Below are 21,707 nucleotides of genomic sequence, written 5' to 3' on the forward strand. Positions count from 1 at the left end.
TGATCGAAATCAAAATGCTAATAGGTACACGTGTACCGATTGAGGATTATTCTAAAGTGATTTATGTAAGTGTAATACATATTTGCTTTTTATATATTACTAAGTTACTAAGTATCTTTGTGTTAGCTTAATTGCCCTTATATTTTTTCGCAAAAAAAAAACCAGATTTAAAAAAAATAATTACAATAGGGTTATGAAATAAACCAATACATAACAACAAGTTACAATAGGGTTGTTGACACATGTTGAATTTTATAGTGAAATAGAAAATGAGCAATTTATCACTATAAATTGAAGACTTAAAAATATATGGGAATAACAAAAAAATACAAAACGTTTAAAAAAAAGTTTTTTTTTTTTGCTTCCGAATAGGAAGATCCATCCATTCCTTTCATTCGATTCCTTACATTTTGTAAAAAAATATATTGTATAGCAAAAATATACATAAATATTACTCCGACAAAATCGCAAATTCCTTGTTTTCCATACATCGAAACGGCTTCTAAGCAAAGCGACGTTACATATGATGACGTCACAATGTATTGCTATTTTGTTAGAAGCGTTTCGTCAGTAAAGCGAGGGTGCCAGAATTTGACCATCATTTGTGACTTTTGTATTGCTTTAAGACAATGGGTCCCATACAGACATTTGATCCTCAAAATAAACCTGATCGACTGATACCATTAATAAAAAAATATCAAATACCCTATCCTATTACAGCATTCGTCGAAAATGTAATAATAATTGTAAAAAGTCAACATTTACAACAGGCAGTGGCAGTCCCGCTCAAAAACGTCAAACTGCCAGGAAAATCCAATTAAAAGTAATTAAGATAAACAATGGCCCAGTCAGTCTAGTCACGTTGATTGTATGCCCACCCTTGCCTGTCGGCTGACGAGCGCGAGCGGTAATTTCCGTAACGCCTACGGTCGATGACAACATTGACAACCGACCTCATTCAATGTTACTGTGTCAACATGTGAGGCTGGAGCTGTGGAGCTGTCAGACAACGGCTTTTGTTTGTAATTACTTATTCCAGTTGTTTGAAACCTTTTCCTTGCGTGGTTGATTCTTAGTTTAAAACATGTTTATTCTTCTTCAGTCGTTCCCTCAATGTCATGTTCATCATGTCCTTCAGTTGAAGACCAGGTTCCTCCATAGGGATCTGGTCCTCGCCTAGCGCATGGCCTCGTGCAGTTTTAAGTACACCATCTAGCAAGGTCATTATGACTCTCTCCAGGCTATCCGGGGAGCAACGTGATAGGTGTCCGAAGTATATGATATGAGTTTGTTTATGAAGTTTTTGTTTATTTCTTCCTTTTCTTCATTGGTAAGACAGTCATTTCACGCCCCCTGGCGGAGGCGTACCTGACTCCTTGTAAAATGTAATTAAGTTCTCGACAGTAAATTTTCTGCTAACTATGCCCCAACCGGGTTTCATGTGACGTACGTATGTTTACGTGGTAGCGTGTCCAGCCAAGTTCAAAGAAAAAGGAACTGGCGACGCAGCAATCGTGTGTATTACACGAACCATTTCGAGCCCCTTAGCTTGTCTAGAACACAAAGTATTGTATTGTTATTGATAAATTAACGTTTAATAAAAACCGGCATTATTGTGACTGACTGACTTATAGATCAAAAACCTAACCCACTTCCAGATGACCAAGAAACTTGAAATGTAGCATCAAGGTAGACTATTAGGTGTATAGAGAGGAAAAAAACCGGCCAAGTGCGAGTCGGACTCGCGCACGAAGGGTTATTATTATTATTCCATACCATTACGCAAAAAACGGCAAAAAATCACGTTTGTTGTATGGGAGCCCCACTTAAATATTTATTTTATTCCGTTTTAAGTATTTGTTGTTATAGCGGCAACAGAAATATGTACATCTGTGAAAATTTTAACTGTCTAGCTATCACGGTTCATGAGATACAGCCTGGTGACAGACGGACAGACAGACAGACGGATGGACAGCTGAGTCTTAGTGATAGGGTCCCGTTTTACCCTTTGGGTACGTAACCCTAAAAATCTGAAAACTGAAAATTATTGCAAATTCGATGGAAAAAAATCATATACAATTGATAATTATTAGATTAATTTAGACTTATAGATGAAAACCTAGCTCGCTGCCAGATGATCTAGAAACTTGATAAGTATTTGGTATGAAGGCAGATTATTAGGCGTATTGTATAAAGGAAAAAATTTGAAAACTGAAAATTTTTGACAATTTACCCTCGCTAGGTCTCCTTTTAAGCTTGGGCAAAACTACTTTCATGATGATTACTAGTAATTTCTGTACAAAAAGTAATGATATCCAAAAAAGTCATAAATGTGAAGTGAATAATGTCGTTGTTGACTAGCCGACAAAAGATTTGTCTTGGCTAGTTTTTACGTATAGGCTATTGTTGTTGTTGTTGTATTGTTATTGTTTATGTTACTTTTCAAAAATTTTGTTTGTTGCTAAAAACTAGCCAAGTCAAGCTGTTTATAATTTTAGGATTTTATACATTGGCAGATTGGCACCCATATGGGTGCTGTTGCGAACGCAAATTTTTATTTATAAAAAATATTCCTAGCAGTAGCTAAACGCAGCCTTCGGGCTCGGTTAGTATGCGGAGGCTTTTTTAAAGCACCAATAGGAGCGCTCCACATCATTTGCATCGCGGCCAATTAGAGGCACCTAAATTTAAACCACCTTTCTTTCTGTTCAATTTCGCTTAATCACTCTCTCATCAGCCTCCATACCATAGCCACCGCTTCTACACTTTTTGACTGTTTTGTCAACTGTACCTTTTGTAACCAGTATTGAAGATTATATCAGTTCACTTCGAGTCGAAGTCTTTTTATTTGAGTCGTCGAGACCTGCACGGCGGCTACAGGTACCAATTTCTGTCTCTGTCTGTCTGTGTCTGTCAGAGCTATATAGCTCTCAATTCTTTTATCGCCGAGTCTACAACAACGACATATATATTGAACTTGGCTCTCATTTTATATTTATGTTTTTGTTGGGATTAATATTTCAACACGTCTTTTCTCATGAAACACGGGCTCATAAACGTCAGTTATATACACGTACGTAGTAAGAACTTCGGAAACACGTGGCCTTTTATTTGGTGGCTTCAGATTAGAAAGTTAGGATATTTCTCCTGGGAATGTGAGCGGAAATGATAGAAGTTGGGGAAGCTCGAGAAATTCAATGAAAACACAAGAATTATTATCAGTGGAGTGCCACAGTACGCATCAGTTCAATACACTCTCACCGTTAGACACAATGTTTTCAAAATGTTAAAATATAGGTCGTAGTTAAACAATCAAAATTGTGGAATTTGAATACCTACCGCTCATTTATGATCTCAAAATCAGAATAGTAGCAAATTTAATCCTAAAGGAGGTTTTGTGTTAAAAACCTTTCCTTTTAGATTTCGCAGCTAAAGAGAGGCGACAATAGACCAGAGCACAAAACAGATTACCTTAGTCATCAATCTTCGGCCGAGATGGATATCCGATATATTGCCATTTTTCGACCGTTTTTCATTTGTGCAATGTATAGACAAGTATATAATAAAGATTGTCAATGCTACACAAAGTTGAGTTATCATTTTGGATAGCGACACCGATCCACACGGGTACAGTGAAATCGTCTAATTTTCCCTGTAGGATAAATTTGCCCATTGAAAAATCATGAAACATAGGCACTGTGAACTTATAAAAACCATCGTGAACGACAATGTGAGCTATTTTACAATTGAAAAAAGTTACCGCATCACAAATACATATGGTTTGGTCTTTATATCTGATAATTGGTTTAAAAACATATTGTTATTCGGAGGTGAAAGCGCCTCACAAAATATAGCCCAATACAGAATAAAAACGACCGGACTGACCTAGTGGGTAGTGACTCTGCCTGTGAAGCCGATGGTGCTGCCTGTGACTAAAATACACTATAGTATATGGTATAGACTAGTGTTTATAAAAACACTAGTCTATACTATAATATCCATCACCTTACAAAATCTCAAGCATTCCTGACATACAGACGCCCATCGCCCCGCTAACAGGGGGCCTACCGCGAACACCGAATTTTGCAAATTGCGAGCATCTGTCTCTGTCACTCTAATTACGCCTTAATTGGATTAAAAGAGAAAGATGCCAACAATTTGCGAACTTCGGTGTTTGCGGTAGGCCCTCAGGTCGCACTCCGGTATTGATACTAAGAGCGCATTCAGCAGGGTACGAATGTTTTCATAACAATTGCTGGTCCTCATTATTTACATGTCACTGCAGGTAGCTTCGATTGTATTTTTGAGGTTCGTCGTTTGATACGGGTTGGCATGAATAGGAATGTAATAATGGGAATGTTCTGAGGTAGCACTGTATAGTTGTATGGTCCTTGTCGTGTCTAAAGGGGCCCACTGATTATCAGTCCGCCGGACGATATCAGCCTGTCAGTTAGAAAAAAAATTTGACAGTTCCGAACAACTGACAGGCCGATATCGTCCGGCGGACCAGTAATCAGTGGGCCCCTTAAAAGATGACCTGAAAACTTTCATTGTTATGCGTAAGTATCTCGCGAAAACAATAATTTTTCCATAAAATTATCAATAAATTTTAAATTTACAGATTTTTCCCTCTATATATACACGTAATAGTCTATCTGGAAGTGTGTTAGGTTTTTTTTATTTTTACATTTTTTTTTGTGTAGGTTAAATAGGTTTCAAGTTGTAAAGGGGTCAAAAGTAGCTCGAATTGGTTCGTGTAACAATTTTCATTGTATTTCTAAGCAAAATTTATCTCAATATAGTTCTTAGGTCCTATACTAACCACCGTTTAAATATTCGCCCGTATTGAATTTACACACTGTATAAGGGGTCTTCCCAGTTTATAAAGTACTAGTCACATAACTCAATATTTCGCCGCGGTTAGACCAGTTAGTCTGATTTCTGATATACCTATTTTAATTGTTGATTCGGGAGCTCATGTTATATTACGAACGAGATCACAGTTGATACAAAATGTTTCGTGAATTTAGGAGTATTCGTTTCGTGACTGCCACCTGGCTCGAAATATACGTATAGTATAGATTATCAAATTCTAAGAATGGTTTATTGTTTACAAGGCTGTGTATCGAATAACCGTAAGTTACTTAGGGAAACCTGTTCAGTTAGGTTGTGGAATATTGATTTATGTAAATTCGAGATTTGGAATTACTTATTCCGTAGGATGCCATACGATGGTTTTATTTGCAGATCTTCATTTTAAAGGAGAAAGCCCACCTGGGCTAACATTTGACCAATAAGGGCAAGCAGTATGTCGACGGATAGGTTATTCTAAGTTGTAAAACTTTTACTATGACTATGACTTGGCCCATTTCTTAAAAACTTGTAGCTTGTAATACAAGTGAAAATCCCTTTTTAACAAAAGCTGTCAAAAAGTGACATCCGCTTGTATTACAAGTTACAAGCTTTTGAGAAACGGGCCCCAGGTAGACCCAAATCTTTGTGTGAAAAAAGTTATCGCCGCAAAAAGTAGGTAGTGTGAGTTGATTGATGTTCATCTTCTGTCAGCACTAAATGATTTTCATCCTCTGTCAGCACTAAATGATTTTCATCTTCTGTCAGCACTAAATGATTTTCATCTCCTTCCACCACTAAATGATTTTATCTCCTTCCAGCACTAAATGATTTTCATCTTCTGTCAGCACTAAATGATTTTCATCTTCTGTCAGCACTAAATTTCAAAATATGTTAGATTCCGTCTCAGCTAATTTTGCGCCGACTTGAACAGAACAAACATAAACGCCATCATCACCATGTTCCTTGCGTTGTCCCGGCATTTTGCCACGGCTAATGGGAGCCGGGGGTCCGCTCGGCAACTAATTCCAAGAATTGGCGTAGGCACTAGTTTTTAGGAAAGCGACTGCCATTTGACCTTCCAATCTAGAGGGTAAACTAGGCCTTATTAGGATTAGTCCGGTTTCCTCACGATGTTTTCCTTCACTGAAAAGCGACTGGTAAATATTAAACAATATTTCGTAAATAAGTTCCGAAAAACTCATTGTTCATCGTCATCATATATACACTAGATCATATTCATATACACTAGAGGTCAGCTAAATAGAACCCTTACTCTACCCTTAACGTATAATTGAGCGATTAATCACTTTCCTGTGATTAATCATTCCTAACGATCGCAGCCATTATCCTTGAATATTCAATAATTGACCTTAAATGCTAGTGTGAATTTTTTTCCTTGGACCAATAAAAATAAAAATTTGACCCTAGAAGTGTCACGTGTGAATTACCTATTTTTCAATAGCTTATCTTAATTTCCTTTTGTGGGTTATTAACAACATTTTTACCTAGACGCAACTTTGACAAAAACAATAGAGGAACACCGATATAAGTTTTATTGAAGCTTATGGGCCTCGGGTATTGTTTCAGAAAGTTTGTTTATGAAGCGTCTATCTACTATTAAAGGTACCACAGAAAAGATCGACAGATTGTTTAATTTACTAAATGGATGAGTATTTAACACAATACAATACAGACAAACTAAAAGTGTTTGAAACATTTTGATTGTAGAATTCAATGACTAAGGAAACTAAGTCTCAAATTTTATAGCTCACATTTTTATGGGCATTGAGCAATAGCATAGATAAAGCAAGGTCTTACTTTTCAGACAATTAAACAGCGTTTATAAAAGCTGCCTGCAATAGTTATTTGTTATACAAGGGTGCAAAGTTGTATTTTACCAGCGAGTGTGGAATTGAAACACGAGGAAGTGAAAGGATTCTATAGTTGAACCACGAGCTAAGCGAGTGGTTCTAAAATAGAATCCTGAGCGTAGCGAGTGTTTCAACAACACACGAGAAGTAAAATACATTTGCACCCGTGTGTAACACAAAACTTTTCACCTCACTATAGCGAGGAAAGTGCAACATCCACAGGCGTTAGATCATCTTCATCACTGGAATCACTAATTTTTTTACGATATTATAACAATAAACTGGAAATTCTGTATTTTTACGTAAGAAGTTTTAAAGTAAAAATTTTGTTGACAATGTTGACATTTCTGACGTATGAAATGTCAATGATGCGTTTTGAAATTGCGTCGACTCAACTTGTGCGTTCAGAATTTGCGCGTTATTTAACATCATTATTAGAAAACAAACGTTTCTTATGGAATTTTAAGGTTTATGACTTAAAATCAGTAAATAAAGCTAAATTTGGTATTTTTTATTAAATTCTCAAACCATTTATTTAATGATAATTAATATCGAACGAACCATTATTATGAGCGTTTTACGTTTTGTTATCTGTCAAGCTACTTAAACACGCTCCATCCAAGGTCAAATTACTTTCCCCACTAGTGGATAAAATGCGTTTTTCCCCGCTGGTTTTAAAGGATAAAAGACGGCTTTCCGAGCTAGTGAGGGGAAAAAGTATTTGGTTTTTGATAGCGCAATCGGAAACATTGTCTTGTCTTATTGTAGTGCTTATCCCAGTTACATCCTAAGCTACTGTCTTGGGACCACGCCTTCTGACATTTCTTCATCTAATTGGTCACTAATTTAGGTTAAATTTATATTTACTGGTAACAATAAAGATAACTATAGGTAGATCATTAAAATTGTATGTACAACGAATGCAGCATTTGTAATTAGGTATCCCTTCTTCTATTATCTTATGATTTAGGTGGCATTACTTAGGTACATATTAGGTTTCTACTTAAACTTGCCAGTTTCCGTAAAATGTGACCTTATCAATGAATGCGACTCTGAATAAATGACTGAAATGAAAAAGTCCTTGATACGTATTTTGTAGAATTGCACACAACTCTACAAAATATGTACTGTTTATATGTACTGAGCTACTGAGTGAAAGTTATCTGTACATTGTGAACAGTAACTTGTACGAACTAAAATATACTTCCACGAGTTCCACGGAACATCGTTTTAAATTAAGTAAGGTTGCTTTCATCTTTTCTAACTAGTGGCTCTGTAAGTTGTAGACCTCGCGAGCATAGCTTAAAGCTGAATAAATGTATAGCTCCGCCGTTTAGAATAATTTAAATGACAAAAAAAGCATTTTTTTAGGGCTAGTTAAATAAAAGCTTGTAAAAATGAAACTAATACGCTTAGCCCGCGCTCAATCAATCAACAATACAAACTTTTTAATTGTTAAAAAAAAACGACGAAATTTAAGTGTACAAAAATACAAAAAGTTATGTCCCAGCATACAATTACTGGGGATCGAACCAGGGACCTTAATCGCGTTAGACCCTTTAGTAACATTAATTATGTGTACAAAACGCGACGATTTAAAGTGTTATAAATATCTAAATACCGGGGATATTAGATTAGCTCCCTACATTCCGATAGATCTTGCCAATACCTTACGTTATCGAAGTCGTTCTGCCACCTCATTCTCGATCAGTCGCTGCTGCGATGACCATTTTGCGAATGCCAGTAGGTACGTGACTACTTTGGCCCAGCTGCTATCATGTTTTCAACAGATGTGTCTAGACCAAAGAGAATTAAGTAGACATAGAGTGCTCACTCCATACATCAGTTTTGTTGCCAGAAAGACTATTATTTTCGTAGTCGACATCTAGCCGAGCGTCAAGTAGCGGAATTATCAGTACTGCTACTCGACACTAGATGTCGCGGCGAACGGAAAGTCTGTCCGTCTGTCTGTCTGTCTGTCTGTCTGTCTGTCTGACTGTCCATCTGTCTGTCTGTGTGTCTCATGAACCGTGATAGCTAGACAGTTGAAATTTTCACAGATGATGTATTTCTGTTGCCGCTATAACAATAAATACTAAAAAGTACGGAACCCTCGGTGGGCGAATCCGACTTGCACGTCCGGTTTTTTGGTGGCGTTGCTGCTTTTCTGTCGCGATGAGAACGTTCGATTAGTAACTGAATTTGTCAAGAACTTTGGCCGATCACCCGTTTCTCAAAATTGCAACGCTGCAGTAGTAGCGTCGCCGGAATCCATATGTAACCTTTACTTTAAGACGAAAGAGGATGACGTAGTCCCCATTTTCCTCTCTGGATAATGCTGGGAATATTTTGGAGCTTTAAAATATGTGTATGGAATTTGTTTTACGCTCCTAACAATTATAAGTCATAGCAGAGGCGTATTTACATATTTGGCGCCCCGGGCCATTGGGCCTCTGCCGCCCCCCATGACCCATGAAACAAACACAAAAGCATAATTTTTCCGCAGTGCCTTTCTGCAGAGTTTGGAATCGAACCTATAGCCAATTGTAAGCGATGCCGATGGCCGAGCTCTGCATAAGGCCGGAGACCCGGAGCGTCCGATAGCGGTGTGCTGCCCTGTGAGGCTGAAGGCCGAACTGCAGAAGAACAGAGCTTAAAGCACTGGTGGAGCTGAGCTGGGACAAAAACCTATGGCCAAGATGAGCTCTGCAGAGTGCTGAAGTCCCGGATCGTCCAATTGCGGCGCTCTTCCGCGCAAAGCCAAAGGTCGAGGTGGGAAAAATCAATGTTTGGGATTGGAACAATGACCACGTTATAGTGACACCAAAGGCCGAGCTCCGCATAAAGAGCGTCCATGCAAGGTCGAAGACCGAGCTGGAGGAGAGGAGAGCTATTGGAATTGGCTTGGAACTTGGAACCAATGTGATCTCGGCTCTCCTGCTACTCGACCTTTGGCGTTCGCTCAAATTAAAACGAGGCGCGACTTGCTGGAAATTCAGGAATGCTTCGGGTCTTCTGGAAAGCGCGACTTTTAAGCTTTTCAGGGCTCGCAACCTGACCTTTTAGTCCGCCATGATTTTTATGAAGGTCTTCGTTTTAAGGCCAGGTCGCAATTCTTAACTTATTCTCGTAAAATTTTGTGACCAGATTCAGATTCAGATGTTTTATTGGTAAAACAAAAGGCAGTAATTTTACAAGTCAATAAATTACATAATATCTATGCTTAAATAATTTTACATTTTAGGTAGGTACTAATTGTTGTTACATATTTATAAATTCTATGATTTTAAGGATTTTTTTCAAATTGCGGAAATTGGCATAAAGGACTTAAAAGCGCCAAAAGCATCTATCTATATGGCGCTTAAGACCATTGTGAGTAGATCGTGATAACGACTCAACGAACGAAGTATTTTTCACTTTTACATTTTCTAAGCTTAACGCGAGGTCTGCAGCTCACAGAGCCACTAGTAATAACACTGTAAATTGGGTCGTACCTATAATAGCGGCTCTGCAGCATCTCGGCCTTACGTGGTGCGCTCCCTTCGGCATCTTAGGGTCTTTAGTTCAATACCCTGCTTGCGGTCCGTCTGTTTGTTTTTTAACTATACACCTTATGAAATAAAACTATGAAAACGGATTATATCGCGTATATTACATACATAGACTGTGAGACCGTAGTGTTGGATGATGCTGGACATTCTGATGTTTTGAAAAGATGTGTCCCGCCGAGTTTGTTGCCGGTCCCATATTGGGATACCCTCCTACAATTTAGGAGTGAATTAAATCTTCTCGGGTCCGTGGTGTAGGGTTGGAGCCGGCATAGTTTATTTTTATCGCATATATATATATATCTTTACTTGAAAAATAATTATAGTGTATAACTAGCCTTATGAACCGATTTTGCATGTACAACCAGCCTTAAAGTTTGTAGTCTATGATTGTTCATTATTTTAGTATGTGGGTATTTTTGCATTTTGTAATTTTTCCTCAGTCACCCGTTGACCACGAACGCTGTAAAGAGTTCGAAACGTCGGGATGTATTATAAATTCAATATACGCGATATAATCCGTTTTCATAGTTTTATTTCATGAGTAACTATCGCGGTAACCGAAGACTATACACCTTATGTTTCCCTTCGGGCTCTGCTGTCCAGTATCTCGGTCTCCTACCTTGCGATTCACCTTTGAAACAACGTGGAAACAACTAACCATGTCGTGTCGTGTCTGAACTCTAATTTTATTCAATACCACTAGGTATTAAAAGTTCTCTTTCAATATGATTTTTGCGTATATTGATCAGTGTTTTGCTGAGTAATTAACCACTAAATGAATGATGCGAAATTTAGTACCCACTAAAAGAACGCGCTTTGTTTTTTGTGCTAGGCTCCGACTGACCCGTTCGCCAACTCCCAGGTCTCCTCTGAATTCTGATAATCAATAATTATAGTGTTAATAGTGTACGGTTTTCGGTTGACGTCGGCGTCAGCATCTGGACGCCGTGCGCCACAGAGGTACGGACGTCGTACACGATGCCTTTATTTACCGTAGGAAGTATTGCGATTGCTGACGCAATGGCCGGCGTCTAGACGTCGCTCACGGCGTTAATGCCGACGTCAGGCATGCAGCCTTAGGCCCTGGTCTGCAACAAACGCCGTACGCCGCCGCGGCGTCTGGCGTGTGAGAGAGACCACTATAGTGCATTTCCATAGTAAGCATTCGTACGTCGCGTACAGCGTCGCGCCGGACGCGGGACGCGACCTACGGCGCTTGTTGCAGACCAGGGCCAAAAAGCATTAACGGAAGCTCGCGGCCTTAGGTTGATGTGAAGAGCGACGTCACAGGGCGACATCATGAGAACTCGTCGACAATCCGCGTGGGTAAAGAATTAAGGTAGAAGGAAAAGGGGCGCAAACGCGCTGTAAAAATTTTGATGTGACTACTGGCAATAGACAACGAATAGTTACTTACTATAAATTAAATTATGTCTAGTACCAGTAACACCACAAAAAAAATTTATTGGGGCGCCACTGAGGCACCCGAAACTGAAAGCCAGCGGCGGCCTGCGCCGCCCCCCGCAGCCTGCCGCCCCGGGCCATGGCCCCCTTGGCCCTAGGGTAAATACGCCCCTGAGTCATAGCTATGGTTAATGGACAGTAAATTGTGTTAAAATAGTTTTCATAAAGTTAATATTCAAGGAAGAAAATAAGGAATACTTTTGTATGAAAAAGCGCCAAGCGGTCGTCTACTATCCTCTTAACCGCGACAATAAACCGCATAATTTCCATGAAAACAACGAAAATTCATCCTATATTTTATGGTCCCTCGTTTCACTTTTACAGCCAACGAGATGTTCATCAATGCGTGTAACTGCGAGGCTTAAAATTATATTGTTTCGAACAAATTACAATGGGCGCATACGTATTACATTTACAAATGTTTGCTTTTGTACTCGGGTATGATTTTATTATGTATCCCGTAAACCATCTATTTGGGGTGTAATCAAAAAAGAGAGATATGATAATTAAAATTATTTTCGCGCTCGGCAAAAACTTTGGTCGTTTCATACATTTTGGCTTGTCCATTTTCTATGGGAGGGTAAATGTTTTTTTCTTGATTTCGTGGTTGGTCTCGTAGTAAAAGTTGCTCAGTATAATCCAAAAACCTCTCTGGCAAACAGGGATGCACTTATTTTTTAGACAACCTGTGTATACTGGGGGTAAGATTTTTTTAGTTGAAACACGATAGGTAAGTACTGTTTCACGGAACGCTTATGGGATCACTTTGGTCTTGCAAATCGGTTAAATGCGCTTTTCTCAGAGACCGTTTGACTTAGATACCTAAAATTTGGAACAGTTATAGAAATTACCACCACTGGGTATAACAATGTAAACTGCTTATTTCTGGCTGAGGGTTAAGAGGGGTGGGCTGAAATTATTTTTTATTCGTAAGAATCGTAAAAAGCTTGCAACTGTGTGGACTGATTTAAAATTTCATTTTACTTGCAGTAGTTTAAAAATGCATTTAAAGTTGCGAATTTTCATATTTTTTGTTTCAGCCCGAGCTGTACAAGAACGAGCTTGTTCGTCAGTCGTCCACCGACAGTGCTGAATTGGAATTCTGCGGCAAACTTCACTTCGCGCTGCGATATGACCAAGAGGTTGAGGCGCTTGTTGGCAAGGTGAGCTCATAATCCCATTCTTACCTACAGTAAAACTACTCGTATATAGGTATAGTCCAGTACTATTGCCACAGAATAAGTAATAGTATTATCATACTATTGTGCATAAGTTCAATACGTAATTAAATATGAGTAAATACCGATGTTCTGTTTGGGTTTGTCTGTGTTTTTTCTTAAATGTATAAAAATATTTTGTCACAGAACTACAACTTTCGAAGAAGACCTTAACGTAGATATAGTTTTTTGACTATAGTTGGGTGGTTTTTTGGTATTCGTTTAGTTTTGACAGAGTTATCGTGGTTCCATTACGGCATGAGACCTTGCGATGCGATGCCCCTTCACTTTTACGGAAATATTAGACTATGGTAGTTTGTATCGGAGCTTATATCAAGTCTGTCCATCGCGTATATATTCCGGGACAGGCGCAAATTGCGTTGGCGTTCGGAAGGAAATCCCCCCGGACGATAACTCTTAAAATGGTTAAGGAAGATGTTTATGCTTTGTTAACGATACGAATTAATGTATGCTGGTGTCAGCAGGTGGTCAGGTAATTCGTTCAATTCTCAATTATGAGAGCATGTCTTTTAACCCACTGAAGGAGCAGCGGCTGGCGTTCACGAGGTTTCATGATACATATCTCAGGTCGGGTGGCCGAGTCACACGGTAACGAGGTCATTCACCCCAGAGGTGAGGTTCATTATTGTAGGTGAATGACCTCGTTACCGTGTGACTTGGACTACATATGATTCGTTTCATGCAGGTTTGGTTTCGGATAATGGTACATTCACCCTCCCATTTAATTGCCTTATATATGAGGATTGTCAGAAAAAAAACTACCTTTTGTTTTTATCCACGTTTTAAACCGTGTCTGCCTCAAATTTTATTTAAATCCGGGTTTTTGTGAGATTAAATAACAAATATCAATGCTTTTATGCATGATAGCAACGGATTTTTACTACACTTCCTACTTAGTATTTATCACTGAATTGATCTGGCACTGACAACGCTGTGTGTGCAAATGACTTCTTTCGGCGTATTTGCCCAAAAAAGTAAGTGATGTCAGACGCGACAACGCTAAAAAATACAAGATATTTACAAACGTAGTTAGGTTCTCACCTACTACTGGGGGGCCATTTTTGAATTCCGATCGCTAGATTTCGTCACTTCGAAGATCGGTGGAAAAGACGTAATGCAAATTTTTGAAATACGAGCGACATAAATTGGGAATCGATTGGTATTGACCCCTCGTTTCCAATTCTATTAGTAGAATGCCTCGTAGTGGAGATATTATTGAACGAAATATACGAAATCGAGGCTCGAGCAGTCGAAATTAAAAAATCGGCCCCCTGGGGAACGTTTCTCAAAAGCTTGTAGCTTGTAATACAAATGGAAGTCCCTTTCTAACAAAAGCTGTCAGAAAGTGACATCCGCTTGTATTACAAGTTACAAGCTTTTGAGAAACGGGCCCCTGGTCTCACTTAGTCTCCTATGTGGGATCACTTTAATCTAAATAAGGAATGTTACCTTTTATCGAAGTACCCAATTCACTTGGCCCCTTTTGAGAAATATGTGAGATTGTAGGTACGTATCGTGTCGTATCAGGCTGTCAAAGAGAAGGCAGAGGACCGCGAAACAAGGAAATTGCTCCACCGACAAGAGACTTACTCTTAAGTATATGATGATGATGATTGTATGAAACGTCGCTCATCCCAACGATAAGCCGAAATGGTTATTTGTAAGTCAAATGTCAACCTTCTCTGAGTTGATGTAATCTGAGGTCAATGAACGGAAAAAAGCAATTGAAAAAAAGATGTCTCGCATTTTTCGAAGTAAAATCTGTTTTCGTAAACATGTTATCCGGCCGCTTGCCTCTTAATTTAAATAGACAGTATATTTTAAACAGCCTTTTTGTTTGTTCTAATTCTAACATAAACAATTTTGTGCTTATACGAGAATGTGTGTTGTGAGCATGAGACGTGAAAGAAAATATTTAACTCATTATTTTACCTACGAGAGGCCTACTTATTTATTCGTATGTGATGCATGTCTCATGTTTTTACTTTTAATGCCCTAGTTTAGGGTTTACGGGTGAGTAAACTGGGTCTGGATTTCGGAAATTTACTTGATTATATACAGTCTACAGATCAGCCACGGTAGACTACTTGTGATGTGACTGTGTCATAGAGCGAGAGCGACTGCACGCAACTGGAGCAGTATTTTGATTTAATAATTTGTTTGACGTGATATAAATTAAAACTGAAATTGTTACCAAAGACGCTGGTTATATTATGTCGTTCTATACTATATCTGTTGAGCTAGGAAGTTACTAGCTCTCAAGTTTAATGTCGTGTTTTTGAGACTCTTCAACAGGCCGTTATATAGGGCGTCCTTTACGTTATAGGCAGATTATTCATTTAAATTATTGAAATAGATCATACGTCAACATCCCTAATAGAAGGTAGGTACGAGGCCGATTTTTAATTTGTTGTCAATTTTTCTCGAAAGATTTCGATAGAATTTGGTGGATAGATAGGATTTCCTATTCTGTAAACAATAAGCGCAATTTTATCTGATGTTTTAAAATATCTTCTACTGAGTTGAGTTACGAAAACTCATGGTATTTACGTAACGGAACGGAAAATTACTATTACATACATTGTCTTTGGCCCAAATTAGGATTACCCAGAACCTGTTCAAACCTGCCGAATTTAATTGAATTCTAACAACATAAAAATTAAAAATCGAGAATGTATCTAATCGTGAACTGGAAACCCTTCCGAGGTCTTTCATCACTTTACATCGTTGCAACAAAGCCTCTTTATTCTAACTCAGAACGCTCGTCAAAGGCACTGCAATTAGTGTCATGCCTCAGCTCCGAGCCTATATGGCCTAGCTCAATCTAGCTGGGATGTGGAATAATTGAGTTGGTACCCTCTGGGGCGAGAGCTTAGATTAGCTTAGAAAGGTTTTCTAAATTTAGTTTCATATTTTAAGGTGAACCCGATGCCAAATATTGATTTTGTATCGAGCTAACTTTATGATATTGTATTATAAGTATAACAATTTTAATAATCTCACTAAAGTGTATTTACTTACTTACTCACTAGTTTAAGATTCCCCGGAAAGCTCGGCCGAATTTCACCCTCCCATACAAACGGAGTGTCGTTCTCATTTTAAAACTATGTGTTGGATTGTAATGAAACTTTGCACGTACAATGACATGAGGATGTCTAGGTCTGTAATTAGTTTATATTGCTCCAGTTTATAAAACAAACGAAATAGAGCAAAAACAAGTTTTGTATAAAAAACTTAAATTAGCTGATTTTTTTAACGATGGTATCTGAAGCTACATAAACTAATTACCTACTATTATATACCTTATTATGGGTATTATTATATACCTTATCCTATTGTAAGTAAAAAGTTTCAAAGCAATCTAGCTACTCGTTTTGAAATGAGAGCGTAACTACGATTGTAGGTATGCAGAACCGAGCTTGCCGGGGACCCTTAAGTTCCAAATCAGTGACATATATATTAGTTAAGTATGGTTATAAGGTTCCCGGACTCGCCCTAGATATTACTTACTTGTTACTCTTTATCACTAATTTAGTAATCCAGTGGTTCCCAAAGTTGACTGGGCTCCGACCCACCTAACAAAAACTGCCATTTTGGGGCCCAACTCTTGGCCGTCTTAAAAATGGGCATAAAATATTATTGGTAACGCTCAGATTTTGTAGAAGTTTCAGGGCCCACTCAATATTCGCTCGCGACCCACCGATGGATCGCGACCCATAGTTTGGGAAATGCTGTAGTAATTTATGTGGACAGTGTTGGTCTCACGCTGTATTACTTATTTTTATTATTAAATAGGTACTAATTCTTACCTAAAATCTTGTGTGTTACAGTTTTTTGTACCAATAAAATAATAGTTATTTACGATACAAGTGCGAATTACTTATTCGCACGTGTATCGTACAACGTTTTACAGTACATATGGCCCTTTAAATTTTCGACGTAGTTATGTAGGTAATGTGCTTATTATAGCACCTGGTGTAATGTACTGCAAATAAAATAAAAAACATCCTATGTGTAATACATGGAGTTTGGATTACACATTTAACCCTTCCGATACCATATTTAAGAAGACACGTGTATGAATAAGTTTTTTAGGGGACATAGCGTTTCTCACATTCAGAATCTCTAATTATATACTTACTTGAAAACTTTAACGGCAGCGGCAGGTGTGCCGCATTTCAAGAAACTTTTCAATAGAATAGAACTCCGGCCCAAAATCCCCTTACGTTTATACTTGAACCTCAATAAATTTGAGGTCCCCAAGGTTGAACGTCCTCTCTATGGCTTGCTGCTGTCCCTAACCAGAACCTAACAAAAGCAATATTTTTAAGTTAGAACCATAATAAGTACACGATTTTAACATTCATACATACATACATATATAATCAGGCCTATTTCCCGGAGGGGTAGGCAGAGATCACGGATTTCCACTTGCTACGATCCTGGCGGTACGGTATTAAGGCGGTTATAAATTGATGGACTTTTTTATTTTTACATACTGATCAGTGTATTGACGATGATGATGTTGGAAATGTAGATTTACTTACTATCAGAGGAAGCCTGTACTGTTAATATTATGGTTTTTCTTTTTAGGGTTCCGTACCCAAAGGGTAAAAACGGGACCCTATTACTAAGACTCCGCTGTCCGTCTGTCTGTCTCATATAAATAGTTAAAATTTTCACAGATGATGTATTTCTGTTGCCGCTAAACAACAAATACTAAAAAGTACGGAACCCTCGGTGGGCGAGCCCGACTCGCACTTGGCCGGTTTATTTTACTTTACTTTGTTGTAGATTGCTAGATAGATAAATGGTGTAGTACCTATTTATATTGGGTATTTCAATCTATTTGTATCTGTCAGGTTATATCGACGATGGGAGCGCTTTTCACTCATTACCCCTTTGTAATATTTAAATAAAGATTTTGACATGGTACAATTTAAAATTCAAACTAATATCATAGTGGATGATGTGTATGTGTGTGTGAGGGTTGGGAGTAGTGGGTAGGCTTTACTCGTTCGCGTCTTTGCTGTAGACATCTCAAAGTTATGGGAATCTAAAGCCAATTTTTACGCTGCACCTTTACAGACAGGGTACATTTCTTCAATAAGGGACTCAAAAATAAAAACGGTATATACCTATATGTACCAGAATCGTTAACTTTTATCATATTGCCCACAGAAGTGACCTTTTTCAGAAAATTGTTAGACCCACGGTGGGTCACCCACCTATTTTTTTCGAAAATTTCTCAATCTGTATTGCTGATTCTGCATTTTTTGGAACATCTTCTGTCAGGTTTTGGTGTAAGGCAGCCGCAGGGGCCGGGTGCTGCTAAGCAAACCCGATATTAGATAACAACTTCCTTACTTTAAGATAAAGCTGTTACGATAACCAAACTGAAATTACATTTGAAAACTCGTTTCGGTTTTTCAGCGTGCCTTTCAATTTCTACCCTGACTTGTAATGAACAAAGTTCAATTTGTAATGGCAGAATCTTATTAGACGTCTGATTCTGTACTTTAGGGCTAGCTTACGGGAATTGCCTCTCGTTTACTGAATTTGGAATGTATGCCGAAGCTATTTACCCAGACAGGATAATTTTCGCGTAATTTGAAAATTGAATTATAAATTGTAAATTGGCGTAGGTATTGGCGGCGCTTGGGTAAATGAATTGGAAACGGCTGACTGAAACAATTTAAATACTTAATAATTTGTTCTTTAGTATTGATACTAATTAGTTGATTTCATGAATTTTGGCTGTCGCTATTACAACAGAAATGAATCATTATTAAATATTTGAAAGTTTAGCGTTATAGAAAGAGAAAGAAAATATTTAAACAAAACTATGAATATATTACAGTCACATAATATTATCTGTTCTAGTATGTATAAGTGAACCTAATAGTTTCTCTTTTTTTACTGACTAATTCGTCTTAGTTTAAATACAGTAATTTCATTTAACACAGTCCATTGTACCACTTAAATTAGCCAATAAGCTTAAATCTCAATAACGGTTTTTATCACTTTATTCTTATACCTTCATATTAGATGGCATACAATGCTTAGATTTTATAAGTACCTATGGATTTAATTTTCAAAACTATTTTATGGAGTGCCATAACTTGAATTCAGAAGAATAGGACACATTATAGAGTCCGATCGAGGAATTTTCAATCCTAAATTTGAAGTTTTTTTCTGACTATAATTCTTTCTTTGGCCAGATCTTCGAGGCTCGCGACCTGCCAATCAAGGATGTGACCGGCAGCAGCGACCCCTACATCAAGGTGTTCCTGCTGCCAGACCGCAAGAAGAAGTTCCAGACCAAAGTGCATCGCAAGAACTTGAATCCGGTGTTTAATGAAACCTTCTTGTTTAGGTCAGTTTCCTATCGCTTCTTTTAAATTAGTTTTAGAGATATACTAACCGTATGAATAAATTGACTTGAATTGTGTGAAAATTAAACAGAATCCTTTTTAGTTCATATAAGGTGGCCAGTTATTGGCAGGTGGCCAGTAATAGATGGTTTACCCTACCTTCTTCTACAGCGTGTATACGTCAATGTACGTTCGAATAAGCCTGTAACTCTTAATCTAGTCGTTTAATTGCTAGGTACTTAAAGATACCATGACGTGGCAGGGCATAAAAACAAAGTATTTCTGCTGTCCGAGATAATAATTCCAGACCAAAATATAAAGTACCAGGTGTGCCAGACGGATGTGGCAGTTCGCAGAACGGATGCGGATCACTATACACTATACAGGCAGGTCGTGTTCCGGTGTTTTTGTGCCTACCCAGTTTTACAGTAGTCAGTTTTTAGGGTCCCGTACCCAAAGGGTAAAAACGGGACCCTATTACTAAGACTCCGCTGTCCGTCTGTCCGTCTGTCTGTCACCAGGCTGTATCTCATGAACCGTGATAGCTAGACAGTTGAAATTTTCACAGATGATGTATTTCTGTTGCCGCTATAACAACAAATACTAAAAAGTACGGAACCCTCGGTGGGCGAGTCCGACTCGCACTTGGCCGGTTTTTTTTTTTACTTTACAAGTATATACGTTTGCGTGTTTTTATTCAATGAGATAATCTCAATTAAAGGTGGTAGATTCGTTGCGTCGTCACAGAATGCGTTATCATACAAACTGCATGGTAACACATCGATTTGATGTCATAAATAGTAGCTGATTTAACTGCCCTAATGTTTGTGCTTACGAATAAAATTTTATTATATTCTATTCTATTCTAATTCGTTGACTATCTTAAATTACGATTATTTTTCTTACTTACACATCTTTTACAAAATGTAATTAAAAATTGAAACTAATACAACATTTAACTAAAACAAAACGTATTATTTTAAAAAAAATATCCTTCGGCTTTGATATATATAAGTAGCAACGCAAATGTTTTTTTATTTATTTATTTGGGATCACCAACAGACAATACATCATGAAAAAACAATCTGTAGCTTACATAACATTGAGGTTAGATGTTTGTCCAATTATAGGTAACCACAGCTTATAATTATGTTTGTTTAAATCCTGTACGAAATGAGTATTATACTGACTTACTGAGTGGCATCCATTTTTGACATACTTTATTAAAATAAGGTGTTATAGGTTAACTTATTATCAAAAGCCCTCGCGATTCAAGAGAGTATAATATTACAAGTACAAGCTTACAAGTCAAACATTATAATTTTGTCCAATATGTAATTATCTAGGTAATTATTATTGTAATTAATTCAATCACTTTGATCATAATGAAACCTCTAATTTTAGTCCCTGCAGAAACCGCAAAAACAATTCTTAAATGTTCGAGTTGAAGTCATCAAGACCAGAGTTATTGCTCGTATATTTTACACCTATTAACTTTTATGTAATTACTACCTATATTTTGCGTGGAGGCGGATACTGATGTGATAATTTGTTATTTAGGCATCTTACTCGCACTTAAAATCTTCTTTAAAAGTAGGTAGTAGTTTTTAAGTAAGTACTTACTTAGGTACTTTATAAGTTTACGTCGACATTTCTGAGACCAAATATGTCACTTTTGTCAGTTCTCAGGTCATTATCCATTACAAATTGATAACAAGGAATTAATACCTAGGTATCTGAATAGACCTCCAGGATGTTTACAATCTGTGCGTGAGGAAATTGAAACAAAACTGAGTGTTTCAGAGACAAATTGCGGATGTTGATGTACTACTTACTTAAGTACTTGATGTTGATGTTGTTGATGTTAACTTGGTTTAAAACTTTGATCGAACGCCTTAAGATCTCTATGGATGCATTTTACACAAGGACGAAAATAATGTACCTAGGTACATCTCGCGTCAATATTTTAAATTTAATTTAATGATGGTCCTATGACAGTTCTTTCAGGAGTCTTTTGATTTGGGCTGTTAATTAAGAAAATAATAGATAAAATATGTTTTCACCGTATTTTTATTACTTAGATACCTTTTTGAATTAATTAATCTGCTATAGGTATAGTATGCGGTCTATCTACTGAGCTCGTTCACTTACCTGTACTGACAATGGCATTCTGTTAAACAAAAGTAATTATTTCTTTTGTGCCTGAGCGCGTGGCCTTTGTGCCTGATCGCGTGGCAATTGTGTGGGAGCCTCAGGCACAAAAGACATAATGGCTTTTGTTTAACATAATGCCATTGTTATTACGTAAGTGAATGAGCTCAGTAGAGATAGCGTTAACTATACTTCCAAAAAATA

At 37.7% G+C, this 21,707-nt stretch overlaps 1 protein-coding gene across 2 annotated transcripts in view; it reads left to right on the forward strand.

Annotated features, from left to right (window-relative positions):
• The window catches only part of LOC134747370 (synaptotagmin-10-like), a 128,107-nt gene that overhangs the window by 93,913 nt on the left and 12,487 nt on the right, over positions 1–21,707 (forward strand). For both annotated transcript variants that reach the window (XM_063681996.1, XM_063681997.1), the window contains exons 5-6: positions 12,781–12,903; positions 19,200–19,354. In XM_063681996.1, the coding sequence (XP_063538066.1) occupies positions 12,781–12,903; positions 19,200–19,354 (278 nt within the window). The remainder of the gene's footprint in view (positions 1–12,780; positions 12,904–19,199; positions 19,355–21,707) is intronic.

This window comes from Cydia strobilella, chromosome 14 (assembly GCF_947568885.1).
Source record: "Cydia strobilella chromosome 14, ilCydStro3.1, whole genome shotgun sequence".
Classification (NCBI taxonomy): Eukaryota; Metazoa; Arthropoda; class Insecta; order Lepidoptera; family Tortricidae; genus Cydia; species Cydia strobilella.